Here is a 13,462-nt window from a genome sequence, read left to right as displayed (position 1 = left end):
TCCCTGGTACTGTGCCTCTTGTTAGTTCTGGGCTTGAGAATAATGTTTGCATTTGCTCCCTGACAATCTTTTTGGGGGGTTCATCACCATGCGGCACGTTCCTAGAGTATGTGCTGTGTAACTACTATCCGTGTGCCAGGTCGATTTCACGGACAAAAACTTGGGAGCTGCAGGCGCCCAGCCGTGCAGCACTCCACGACTGCTGCAGTGGGCTGGCACGTCTGCCTCTGCGCTTCTGGGCGGTGACAATAAAGAGGAGAACATGATAAATGATGAGATTCTTAGTGTCCGTTAGATCAAAACAGAGCAGGTGCTCAAGATAAGTCCCACTGTTTCTAGTGCTAAGATTTGAGCGGAAGTCCTGCCACAGTGCTAAGGATCACTATTGTGTGTTGAAACAGATGACGTTTTCCACTTTATCCCTAATCTGGTAGAGCAGAGGTCTCTGGGATGAGACCAAAGCAGAACAGAGCAAGCAGCAGTTCCACACAGGGAAAAACAGGATACTCTAAGGTCCCAGGACCACTAACATTTCTGTTTGTTTGTCTCTTTTGACCACATCTATAAGTCCTTATGGGTAGCCATCAAATTCCGGTATCAGAGGATTCAAGGTTTGGGCAGCAAAATATAGCTATGATACGATACAGTGTGGTTCTGTGTGAAGCCAAGAAACTAAACAACAGTGCCAGAAACGAAAAAGCTCTTCCCCCTGACAGCCCGAGGACTCCCCTGGGTTACCATTTCCCCACAAGTTCAGTGAGGAGTTCAGAGGTCTTACACTCTGGCAGTCTGGGAATCTGTGATAGTCACTCAGTTAGGTGTTTCTGATGTACCAGCTTCTTCACAGCAGCCTTCACGTCCTTGTTCCTCAGGCTGTAGATGATGGGGTTAAGCATGGTGGTCACCACCCCGTAGAAGAGGGAAATGAGCTTGCCTGTCCCCAGTGGGTCCTTGGACTTGAGCTTCCCGTACATGAAGAGGATGGTCCCACAGAAGACGACCATGACTGTGAGGTGGGCAGAGCAGGTGGAGAAGGCCTTTTTCCTCCTCTCAGCTGAGGGGATCCGCAGGATGGTAGCAATGATGAACACATAAGAGACAAAACTGAACAGGACTGGGACCCCAAGGAAGACCACAGTGGCCACCCCCATACTGATCATATTGATGAAGATGTCAGCACAGGCCAACTTCAGGACAGCCAGGATCTCACAGGTGAAGCGGCTGATGACGTTGTTCCCACAGAAGGGCAGCCTCATGGCCTGGGATGTCTGAACTACAGAGTTGGTGAGACCAGCTTCCCATGAGCTGGCAGCCATGGGCACGTACACAGTCTTGCTCATGACCATGGGGTGCCTAAGGGAGTTGCAGATGGCAATGTAGTGATCAAATGCCATCATGCTCAGGAGCACACACTCTGTGGCTCCCATGGCAAAGGAGAAAAACATCTGAATGGCACAGCCTGAGAAAGAGATGGTTTCCTTGGGGTCAGGAAGCCATCCAGCACCAGATGGATGCAAGAGGTGGTGTAGCAGATGTCCAGGAAGGAGAGGTTCCCCAGGAAGAACTACGTGGGCGTGTGCAGGCGGGAGTCAGGGGTGGTCACCAGGATGAGGACCCCGTAGCCCAGCAGAAGCACCAGGTACATCAGCAGGATGAGCACAAAGAACATTTTCTAAAGCCTTGGATGGGCTGAGAGGCCCAGGAGAATGAACCCCACCATCAGGGACGTCCGATTGGATCTGTCCATGGTGCATCTGCTCTGTCACCTGCAGGAGCTATCTGAGGTCAACCTCCACACTCTCTGACTCCAAAAGTGCCTGGGCAGCCGGGCAAAACCCCCACCCTGCTGAGCAACTGAAGAACAGCTCTGACAATTCGGTCATCTCTGCAGGATTCTAGGGGAAATGTAGTGGAAATCAATATTCAACTTCTGCTTCCAGGAAGAAAGAACGAGTTAATTTGGACTAACTCTCCTGCAGATGACAATTAGAAAAACTGGACAAACTATATAAAACATTTGTGTAATGCATTTGCAAGGTAATAAGACAACGAGGAATCATAGGGTCACGATTCTGGGAATAAGAGGGACTCGGAGAAGAAGAGCAGCATTTGAAGGTAGGTTTCCACTGGGGCATTTGCAGCTTCTGGAGGTGGCACTGAGAGTCCAAGAAGCACTACAGACAGCCTGGAGGTGGGGAGCAAGGCCACTGCAAAGGTGCCCCTAACCAAACCTCCTCCCTTTGGGAGGGGACCCCAAAGGCAGCGCCCCAGGAATAAGAGTGAATCGGGAGGAAACATGCATTTCCAGGCGCTGGAGCTCACCTTCAAGCCTTCTCAAGCCCCAAGAGTCGATTGTGGCAGTCTCAGATTTCCCGTGCTCCCCAATATCTAACAGAAGCAAACACAAATCCACTCTGAAGGAAGGTGACCTCACCCCAGTCTGTAAATCATTTCTACAAATAATTTCGCAAATACGACATCTGGAACACATTAAAAAAGCATATGGCACACAGGAGTCAAGACAACATAAATGAAAACCAACAGGAACTCGAGCATCCCTGTCCTCGGGGCAGGTGGGAGCCAAGGGCTCCTGTGCCCTGGCGTCACCTCCTGAGAGAATTGGCCGACTGCAGTGCCAAGGTCTTAGCAGCCTGTGATCCTTTGGTACATTGGGGCAGCTCGTGCGCCGCTTGTGTACTGTGGCCACGTGGAAGGAGAGTTCTGGCTGAATATCTCCTCTTCACCCTCCACCTGCCTGCACCAGAGGCGCTGGCTTCTCTGAGACTCTGCCCACAGTCCTGCTCTGCCAGCGCTTCCTGCTGGGAAGCTTAAATCTCTCCTCAGACTTCTAAGTGTTCCCCGAACCGGGAGTTATTCTGGACCAGTAAAAAACTTGTTGGCAACCGTGAGGGTGTTGGGCATTCAGTTTCATTTGCCCTGTATCTGAAATTCTCGTCCCAGAGACCTATCTTTCAATAATCAGCCCTTCCTCGGTTGTGCAGGGCGCTTCCTGCCTGGGGAGCTCTGAGCCGCTCCTCTGCTGGTGCCCAGCATTAGAGCTGTTACCGAGTCAGTGCCGTCATAATTCAGGTCAGCTGGGCAGACATTTATTGAGCGTCTGCTCTGGGATGGGTATAATTCTAGGTGCTAGGAACACAGCAATGAGGGGCAGAACCCCTGACTCAAAGTCTAATGGGGATGGGGGAGGAGGGGTGGACATGGTGAGGATGCAGAATAGTCATGGAGACAAGTAATTACATCACCACCATCATCATCCCTAATAATCGTTCTAAGGCTACTGACAACAGGCCTTAGGGTCTATTTGGCAATTGGCTCCCTTTCCACCATAGAAAGCCCCTTCCTGCCCTTCTCACGGTGCCCCCGCCTGGACCTGACTCCCTGAGGGATGTGCGGTGCTGTGATGAGCCTCCTAGCCAGGCTCACTGCACTTTAATGTAGTTCCCCTCCGATACTGAGCTGAAATCTGCTCCTTTGCAACTTGAATCCCTCCTCCCCAGACCCCCCTCCAAATATCTACAAATAGCTTGGCTTCAGCATGAAGATAAACAAGGATCAGTCTCCCCTTTTCTCCCAGGGCCTTAAAAAAATTTATCCATCTCTCAGAAGCAAATGTACCATCCAGGAATTGGCTACAAAGGCTGGTCAGTACTGAGAACCGCCCCCAGCTTAGGGATGGCTCAGGTGCCTGGCACACACGGCTGCCTGTGGTGTGTGTGCTGGAGCAGCCCCGGCGGGGTTGTCATTCTGTGTCAGCCAGCCCTCCAGCCTCTCCCAAGAACCTGGATCATGTGAAGAAAATTATCCCTCCGCGTCATCACAACCAGAAACATGGCTCATTATTATTGCTGGACTTGGGATTCGTAACTTCAGAAGGAGAAAGAGCCCCCAGTTTTAACCGAGGAGGGAAAGCTGCAGGGGAAGACTACGAGCTGCGTGGCCCCGGGCAAGCCCTTTCCCCTCAGCACAAAGTGGGCGAGGCCAGAGATCTTGGAGACTCTTGCGGTTTGATGGATCTACTTGACCCGTGAGAAGAACGTCGTAGCAATGGCAGGGCTTCCTATCTCCCCTTCTCAAGCCCCCATTCCACTCTAATCAAGTCTGATGGCAGAAATGTAGCTGTGACAACGAAAATTTTGGTGTGATCAAAACCTGGACTTACCTGTATGAGAAACATGATGAGCAAGAATGATCCATTTCCTAAGGGTTGGGAAGAGGACACACGTCAGAAATAGTGACTCTCAGTCTGAGGTGCCAGGAGGGTTCAGAATGTGACAGGTGAAGGGCCCAGCGGTCCTCTCCCCTCCACCTGCTTTGTGCGCTCAGGGCACAGTCTCCGAGGGACTGGCCATTGCTCTTAGAAGGTAATTTAAATCCCAGCTTGTTCTTCAGGACCATTTTAGTCCCTGAAGTCATTTAAAGTTTGGAAAGTGAGTGGTACTCTGTTTAGACACTGTATTCTTCTGGGATAACATCCCCAAGATCCAATTATGCACAAGGCACTGGAGGAGGTTTGCCGCCTGCTGCCTCTCTCCTTCCCTCATGTTTTCCTTCCTCCCTCCCTCCCTTCCTCCCTCCCTCCCTTCCTTCCTTCCTTCCTCCCTTCCTTCTGTCTCTCTGAACATCATAATCCCTTCAACAGTCCAACAGCCTGCTGGTCAGTAACCCACTCAGAACACCAAGTCTTTTTTCCTGTGCTGTGCCAAGCCCCATCACCCCAAGTCTGTGCTTATGCAGTGGTTTTGCGGGGCCAGACTGAAAGACATACTCTCCCTCTAAGTTTTTAACTCCCCGAATTAGACCTCTTGAGACAACCTGCTCTGCCCGCCCTCCGCCCTCCCTCCTCCCCCCAACCCCGGCCCTGCCCCGCCCCGCCCCATCCCGCCCCTCCCCAACCCCTCCCTGGGCCCTCCCCTGCCCTGCTGCTCTCTCTACCCTCCCCCCATGCCTTCCCTCCCCTCCCCACCCCTCCCTCGGTCCTCAACTGCTGTCTTGTTTCTCGGTCCTTACTCGGCATCTGTATAAGTCACGGCGTATCAGCATCCTGTCATCTGTGCATATGCTCCTGGACTTCAGGGGAGTCATGACAGAATATGACCCAGAGCAGGGATGGGTGCAGAGAATGGGTATATTCCTTTATTCAGAAGTGATGATTGAGTGTGTGGTGCAGAGAAGGCGGAAATGTGCAGTGTAACCAGGGTCTCTGCCTTCCGGAGTGCACCCTCTCGAGGCAAGGGAGAGGCACATGAAAAGTTAACTACCACACAAGGCAGGAAGCCAGGACAGGGGAATGCCCACACTGTCATGAAAGCCCAGAGGGAGGCAGGGGCCAGACTGCTGGAGGAGGTGATCCTTGGTCCCTGGTGTGCTGGAGCTGCCTTACCAGTCGTGCACATCACCTCCCAACTCCCATTCAGTGACTTCAATGGTAGCTTGAAATTGGCCATTGTGGGAGTGTTTACACCACAGAAATCAGCAAATGCTCCAGATCAGGGCTTTTTTCAACCTGGAGATCCAGTTGTTAAACTCTACCAGCACAGCACTGGAATGGATGAGCGGCAATTTGCCTGATGAAAGGGTGTGGGAATCATCCCAGCGAGGAGGGGCTGCATGAACAGAGGGGTGGGGAGTGACCCGCAGAGCAGTGTTGCTGGAGCATAAGGGGCAGGTGCTGCTGATGGGGAGGAAGGCAGGGGCCAGCTCTGTGCTGGTCTTGGGGGCATCCTAAGGAGTTAGGACTTTCTCCTGTAGGGGATGAGGAGGCACTCAGGGGTTTTAAGTAAAGGTCTGACATGATCAGATTTGCGTCTTAGGTTGATCCTTCTGGGCACACTGTGGAGGGAAGATTGGGGGCAGGGGTACAAGAACTGAAGAGATAGGGAAACACTTCCTGCAAGTGAAGATAAAAACTGGGGAAGTGGTTGAGGGCTGGTGAAGATGGGCGATTAAAGAAATGGTGGGTAGATACAAAATACAATATTAGAGTTGGTTGGATACAGCAGGCAGGAAGCAGGGTAGAGTCAATATTTCCAGCTCAGATGATGGGTGGATGATGGTGACACCACTGAAGTAGAGAATATTGACCTAGTTGCTGGTTTTAGAGGAGAAGGTGAATTCAATTTGGGACATGGTATGTTTGAAGAACATCCAGGTAGAGGTGGGCGATGTCTGAGAAGGAGACTCATCGCTTCGAGAGAGTGGCTGGACCCCTGGAAACGCTGGTACCACTCTGCTGTCTCTAGACACAGCTCTAACTGCACTACCGTGGGAGACTGTCAGAGGCCCCCCGAAATGCAAATTCATGATATCGACAGGGTGTCCTTGACCTCTGGCTACTAGGGCCCATCCGCTCTGTTGTGAGAACTCCCTAAGAAAGTGGATCCTGAGGATGGGAAGGAAGTTTCCTGCTGGTGGGAAAGAGAGAAAGGCCCCAGAGACCAGTGACCTAGAGGTTGGCAGGGGTGTGGTCAAGGGTCAAAGATCAGAGGTTAGGGGCGAGCAGGGACTGAAAGAGGCGCCGACTCCAGAGTAGAGGAATTATAGGCAGCTGCTCAGATCAACCATTAAAATATACCCTCCCTCCTCTTAGATTCCTTAAAAGAAATAACTGGGATCCTAGTCGTAGAAAGGGTCTAAGTAGACCAATGCTTCTCAGACATTAGCACATCAGAGTCCTCTGGAGGACTTGTTAAAACTCTGATTAAACACACGCACACAGACAGCACGCACGGAAGGCTGGGCTCCACCTCCCAAGATTCTGAGTCTGTAGGTCCAGGGAGGGGCCTGGGAATCTGCATCACTAACTAGTCCCCGGGGGATGCCGACGCTGCTCATCTGTCAGTCACATGTGAGAGCACTGGGCTGACTTCTCACTAACACAGTGTGGGGGGCTCGGGGCATGGAGAGTTGAGATTTGCTGAAAATGTTTCTCCTGATTTCTCCTCACGGCCTGGAGAAGCCTCAGGCAGACCATCCTGGGGGTAGTTGGGTTTTAATTGGCCAAGACAAAGCTTCGTGTGTCAGGAAAACCATCTCCTTCTCAGGCTGTGCTGTGCAAACGTTTCTCTCCTTTTCCGTGGGAGCCACAGAGTGTGTGACTCTGGGTATGACGGCATTTGATTGCTATGTGGCCATCTGCAACGCCCTTAGATACCCCATGGTCGTGAGCAAGGCTGCCTGTGTGCCCATGGCTGCCAGTTTCTGGGTGGTTGGTGGAGCGAACTCCTTGGTGCAGATCTCTCTTGCAGTACGATTGCCCTTCTGTGGGGACAACATCATCAACCACTTCATATGTGAGATCCTGGCAGTTCTGAAGTTGGCCTGTGTTGACATCGCTATCAGTGTGATCAGTATGGGGGTGGCCAATGCGATCTTCCTGGGAGTCGCAGTTCTGCTTATCTTTGTCTCCCACATCTTCATCCTCACCACCAACCTGAGGATCCTCTCAGCTGAGGGCCGGCGAAAGGCCTTTTCCACCTGCTCTGCCCACCTTGATGTGGTGGTCGTCTTCTACAGAACCATCCTATTCATGGATGGGAAGCCCAAATCAAAGGACTCTCTGGGAGCAGACAAGCAGGATGTTTCAGACAAGCTCATCCCCCTCATCTGTGGAGTGCTGACCTCCATGCTCAACCCCATCATCTACAGCCTCAGAAACAAGGATGTGAAGGCCGCTGGGAAGAACCTGGTAAGTCAGAAACGCTTCTCCCAGTGATCATGGGAGGAAGCAGTGTATCTTGTGGTTCTGTGCACACAGGGGGTCCCCTGGGAAGTGACCACTTGGTGAGCACAGACTTGCTCGATGGTCCCACAGATTAGTTTCATCACAAAACTGCCCAAACCATGCACTTCAGGATGGGCCTTCCTGAGTGTTTGACAATGGAAAAAGTCTTTAGAATGAAGAGGGGATTGTGCTAAATCACCTGGAAGCAGGGATAACCGACTATTAAAAGTTAGTTTGAATCTGAAAAAATAAACAATAAAAATTAAAACTTTGTAAAAAAATATGTACCTTTTTCTTTGTTCACGTGCAGACCAGCTGCCCTTTGTATGTGCAAATTATGCATATATATAAAAAATGCATAGTGGCTAGCAAAGAACAACCTCCCAATTAATAAATGAAAATTTTTATTATTAATGAAGTATGTTAACTCCTCTGAGGAAGCCTTATGACACTTGAAGACAGAGTTCAGTACCACACTTAACTGAATCAATTCCAACTTTTTATTGTAGTGCCTTTTTGGTTGGCTTTCCAGCTTATGAGCCAGCAATCCCATTTCTCTGGGCCTTTTCCCCAGTCATTTCTCTTCTTTATCCTCAGAGATGGACTTATGTTTGTGCTGTGTGACACTGACCCTACCTAGACCAATCACATTCTTCCTGCCAGATTTGGGGATTGTCATTTACACCCAAGGAGGGAGTCACTGCTCCATAACGCACAAACTTGGGAGCTATGAGGTAATTGTGTTTGACCATACGAACTGGGGAGGTAATGAGAAACCGAGTGCGCAGAGAGGAAAGAAAAAAGACCCAAAGAGCGAAGATGAGAGCTGATGAGGGCCTCCTCATACGTTCCCAGTTCTTGGTTTCCATTTTTCCCTAGACCTGGCCACATTCCTGCCAGGTCTGTTTTACTTCTAAAGGACACCCTCACATTCTTATACTAGACTCTATTTTTCGCTAATCTAGATTAAGTTGCTTTCTTTGAGGGGTCAATAAGAATCACATCTAATATGATTACCAACTTGACAAAATAGATATTCTGTTTCCTGTGCCGTGCGCAGAGTGCCTGGCTATCATGCATGGCAGACGTCTTAGAGAAATCAGTTTTGAAACATTTGTTATGAGCTCAATATGTAGTGCTTCTTATAATCAACTACTCCCTTCCTGCTACAGTGGCTTTGCCTTCTGTGGGTTCTATCACCTGCAAATTTGGAACATGTCCAGGAGTTGATGTGATACAGGAGGTCTAGGTTCAAATCCCTGCCCTCCCACAAAGAGCTGGGTGACCACGTGTGTGTCCTCTGCGCTTGAAGAATCTCAGGTATATTCATCCACACAGTGAAGGGGGAGTACTAAATAGCTCAGGTGACCTCCACCTGTGAATTTCCCTGGATCTGTGCTTCCTTTCTCTAGTGGGAGAGTTCCTTGAAGAGAACAGAGCAATGCTATGTCTTATAGCAGTATTTCAGTATTTGAAGGTGAGTTAGGTTTCTCTCACCTCCTTAGCTGTGCATGTGCTAGGAACATCTTCAGAGCCTCCATCTTCCCCACTAGGTTCAACAACCAAATAGAATGACTCATGGATGTCATCCAACCTCTATCATTAGTACAATGAACAGAGTAGTCATGACTGCAGGAGGCTGTCTATGGACTAAACAGCAGGGGCTCTCACCCACAAAGGCTGATAGAGCTACTTCAGCAGCTGGTTGTTCGAACTGCCAGCAACAGAGACCAACCCTCATTTGAAGAAACTTATCAGTCACTTGTTGGCAAGTTATTGCATTAGACTATTTCCATTCTGAAGGGAACAGTGATTCACCTTGACTAAAATCAACACCTCTTTTGAGTATGGGTTGCCTTTCCTTTCTGCAGGGCATTAGCCAATGTCATCACCAGCAAGTTCATGAAGAGTTCGATTTAATGACATGAAATCCTGCACAATATCTCATCATACCAAGAAACTTATTTAGCAAAAGTGGATGTAGCTGTGGGATCATGACCATGGGACCCACTGATCCTTCCGTATGTAGCTGGCCCAAGAGAATGAGGTACGGCCTTTTGAAAGCTCAACTAAGGTACCAGCTTGGAGATAATACTATGCAAAAGTGGGGCACCATCCTCCAGAATGCAATATGTACCCTGAATCAGTGACTGTTTCATGGTACTGTATACCCAGTAGGCAAAATACATGGTCCAGGACTCAAGGGAGGTAGCAAGAGTAGCCCTGGTTACCATCAATTCCAGTGACCTATTGGGGAATTTGTGTTTTCCATCACTGCAACTCTAGGCTTTGCAGGTCTAAGGGTCCTGGATCCCAGAGGAGAGTTGCTTCCACCAGGGGACAGAGAAAGTGTCCCATTAAACATTTTTAGCCCTTTATCGAGGTATAACTTACATACCATAAAATTCACCCGTTGTAGGATACAATTCAATGATTTTTGATAAATCTACACAGTCATGCAATTATCGCTACAAACCAATTTTAAAATATTTACAACATTTCAAAAAGTTCTCTCATACCCATTTGCAGTCAGTCCCCAACTCCAACCCCAAGTAACTACTACTCTATTTATTTCTAGAAAGATTTGCCTTTTCTAGAAAGTTCAGATAAATGGAACCATACAATATATAGTCTTCTGTGTCTGGCATCTTTCACTTACCATGTTTTTGAGGGTCATCCAGTTGTAACATGCATCAGTAGTTTGCTCCTTTTTATTGTGGAATAGTATCCTGTTATAAGGATGTACCACATTGGGGTTATCTGTTCACCCATTGATGGACATGTGGATTGTTCCCAGTCGGAGGCTATTTTGAATAATGCTGCTATGAACATTTATGTACGCAACTTTGTGTGGAATTGGTGGGTTGCATGGTACAAATGTATTTCACTCTAAGAAACTGCTAAACTGTTTTCCAAAGTGGCTGTATCGTTTTAAATTCCCACAAGCAATGCATGACAGTTCCAGTTTCTCCACATCCTCGCCAACACTTGATGTTAGCAGTCTTTTCGACATGGCTCTTTTAGTGGATGTGTAGTGGTATCTCACTGTAGTTTTAATTTGCATTTCCCTGATAGCTACTAATGTTGAGCATCTTTTCATGTGCTTATTAGCCATTCACATACCTCTTTGGTGAAGATATTTTAGTTGGGTTATTTGTCTTTTTATTGTTGAGTCACATGTAAAAATTCTTTGTGTAACCTGGATACAAGTCTTTTATCATACAGGCATGTGCCACATAACAATGTTTCAGTCAATGATGGAAGGCACATGTGGCGATGGTCCCATAAGATTGGTACCATATAGCCTAGGTGTGCACTAGGCTATACTATTTCGGTTTGTGTAAGTACACTTTACAGTGTTCACACAACAACACAATTGTATAATGACACATTTTTCAGGATATACGTCTATCATTAAGCAATACGTGATTGTATATATAATTTGAAAATATTTTCAGTCTTTTTAATTTGTATTTCCTCTTTGTTTTTTCACTTTTTATGGTGTCATTTGAAAAACAAAAGTTTTCAATTTTGTAGTACAATTTATCAATTTTTAAAAATGGATTTTGGTGTCTTGTTTAAGAAATCTTTTTTTTTTTTTTTAAAGATATTTGTCTTTTCCTTTTTCTCCCCAAAGCCCTCCAGTACGTAGTTGTATATTCTTCATTGCGGGTCCTTCTAGTTGTGGCATGTGGGATGCTGCCTCAGCGTGGTTTGATGAGCAGTGCCACATCTGCGCCTAGGATTCGAACCAACGAAACACTGGGCCGCCTGCAGTGGAGTGCGCGAACTTAACCACTCGGCCACAGAACCAGCCCCCTAAGAAATCTTTACTTAGCCCAGGTTCACAAAGATTTTCTCCTATGTTTTCTTCTATAAGTTGTATGGTTTTCTGTTTTACGTTTAGGTCTCTGATCTATTTTGAGTTGATTTTTTGTATGGTGTGAGGTAAGGGTCTTATTCATTTTTGACATATGACTAACCAATTGTTTCAGCACCATTTATTGAAAAGACTATCTTTTCTCCCATTGGATTGCCTTGACATCTTTGTTAAAAGTCAATTGATCATAAATGTAAAGACTAATTTCTGTTCTAACAAACCTCAAGCTTTGGCTATCCCCCAGTCATGTTGGACTTCTTATGACAAGAGACCAGCAGGCAAGGAAAGGAGTTAATATCCTAGTGGTATATAATTGATCCTAGTCATCAGGAGGAGATAGGGCTGCTTTTCCACAAGGAAGGATGCTATGGATAGAAGGTTGGTGTCCCACCAAAATTCGTATGTTGAATCCCTCAGAGTCTAATACCTGGGAAACCCAACCTATGACCACTATATTTCCAACAGTAGGACCATATCACAGAGATTCAGAATCAAGTTTTCTGGCTTTCAAGTGAGCCACGTTTCTGTCCAGAAGTTATTCCATTGCAAGCATAACACAGCTGTGGAGGTAGAGAGAAGACAGCATTTCACAGAGAAAAATGAATGTGGCATTGCATGGAACAAAGGCATTGTGCATCTTCCATTTTGAGGCGGCTAAGTGTGAGTATCAGTTTTCAGAATAATGCAGAGAGACAAGCAACTAACTCATAGTACAACAAAAGGGTGGTTGTGGGATTGCGGCCAGTCTGGGAGCAGTACTCACAACTAAGAAGCAAACAAAACTACCCAAATTAACCCAAGAAGATCATGGTGTGGTGGATTCCAAGAAATGATGGACATCACCAAATAGGGATTCTGACACATCTAACACTTGCTCTGTGTTACTCTGGAATATCAATTAATTACTGAGGACAATGCTTCCCAAATTTTAATGGCCATATGAATCACCTGGGGATTTTGCTAAAATGCAGATTATGGTTCAATAAATCTGGAGTGGAACTGAAGATTATGCAATTCTAACAAGATCTCAAGTGATGCCACTACTGGTCTTAGACCACACTTTGAGTAGCAAGTACCTAGGATATTCTAGTAGAAGTAGTTTGGCACAGGGGTTCATTCATTCATCTGTTTGCCTGATTGTTTTATATATCCTTGTTTGAAGAAGAATTTTTGAGACAGCTAAAAGATTCAGATGTGTACAGTAATCCCTAGAGCAACCACTAGAAAAATAAAACAAAGAGATAGAGCCAACAGATAAATTAAAAAGCCAACAGATAAATTAAAAAGGAATTAGTTCTAAGAGTCTTTCAATTAACCCAAGAGACTGCAGGAAAGAAGGAACAAAGGAACAAAAAGTAGATGAGATAAATAGAAAAAAAACAAAATAGTAAATCTAAACCCAACTATTTAATGATTACACTAAATAGAAATGGATTAAATATACTAATTAAAACAGAGTCTGGGGAAAAAAGCAAAACTCAACTCTATTCTGTCTAAAAGAAGCATTTTAAATATAAAGACACATGTAGTTGAAAGTAAAATGATGGAAAAATATATCAAGCAAACTGTTAGCTGGAGGGTTATATTAATATCAGATAAAGTAGACTTGAAGACAAAGGGTATCACCAGAGATAAAGAGGATCATAGCATAATGATAATGTGTTAATTAATGAGAAAGACATAAAAATCACGTGTGCATTCACCTAGTAACCAAGTCTCAAAATAATATGAAGCAAAAATGGACACAAGTAAAGGGAGAGAGAGAGTTACAGTCAGAACTGGAAATTTTCATATCCTTTTTTTAGTGATTGATATAAGAACTAGGCCAAAAAAATAGAAAA

General features: G+C 46.5%; 1 protein-coding gene and 1 pseudogene across 1 annotated transcript; one reads left to right on the top strand and one right to left on the bottom strand.

The window, feature by feature from the left end:
- Positions 1 to 806: 806 nt before the first annotated feature.
- On the bottom strand, positions 807 to 1,747 carry LOC103542374 (olfactory receptor 13C7-like; annotated as a pseudogene).
- Positions 1,748 to 6,940: 5,193 nt separating this feature from the next.
- LOC103542377 (olfactory receptor 13C7-like) lies at positions 6,941 to 7,732 on the top strand. Its single transcript, XM_008509303.2, has one exon. It carries the CDS (start codon positions 6,941 to 6,943, stop codon positions 7,730 to 7,732), a length of 792 nt encoding a protein of 263 aa, XP_008507525.2.
- The last annotated feature ends 5,730 nt before the right edge of the window (positions 7,733 to 13,462 follow it).

This window comes from Equus przewalskii, chromosome 26 (assembly GCF_037783145.1).
Source record: "Equus przewalskii isolate Varuska chromosome 26, EquPr2, whole genome shotgun sequence".
Taxonomy (NCBI): domain Eukaryota; kingdom Metazoa; phylum Chordata; class Mammalia; order Perissodactyla; family Equidae; genus Equus; species Equus przewalskii.
This window is presented reverse-complemented; position numbering and strand designations above follow the sequence as displayed.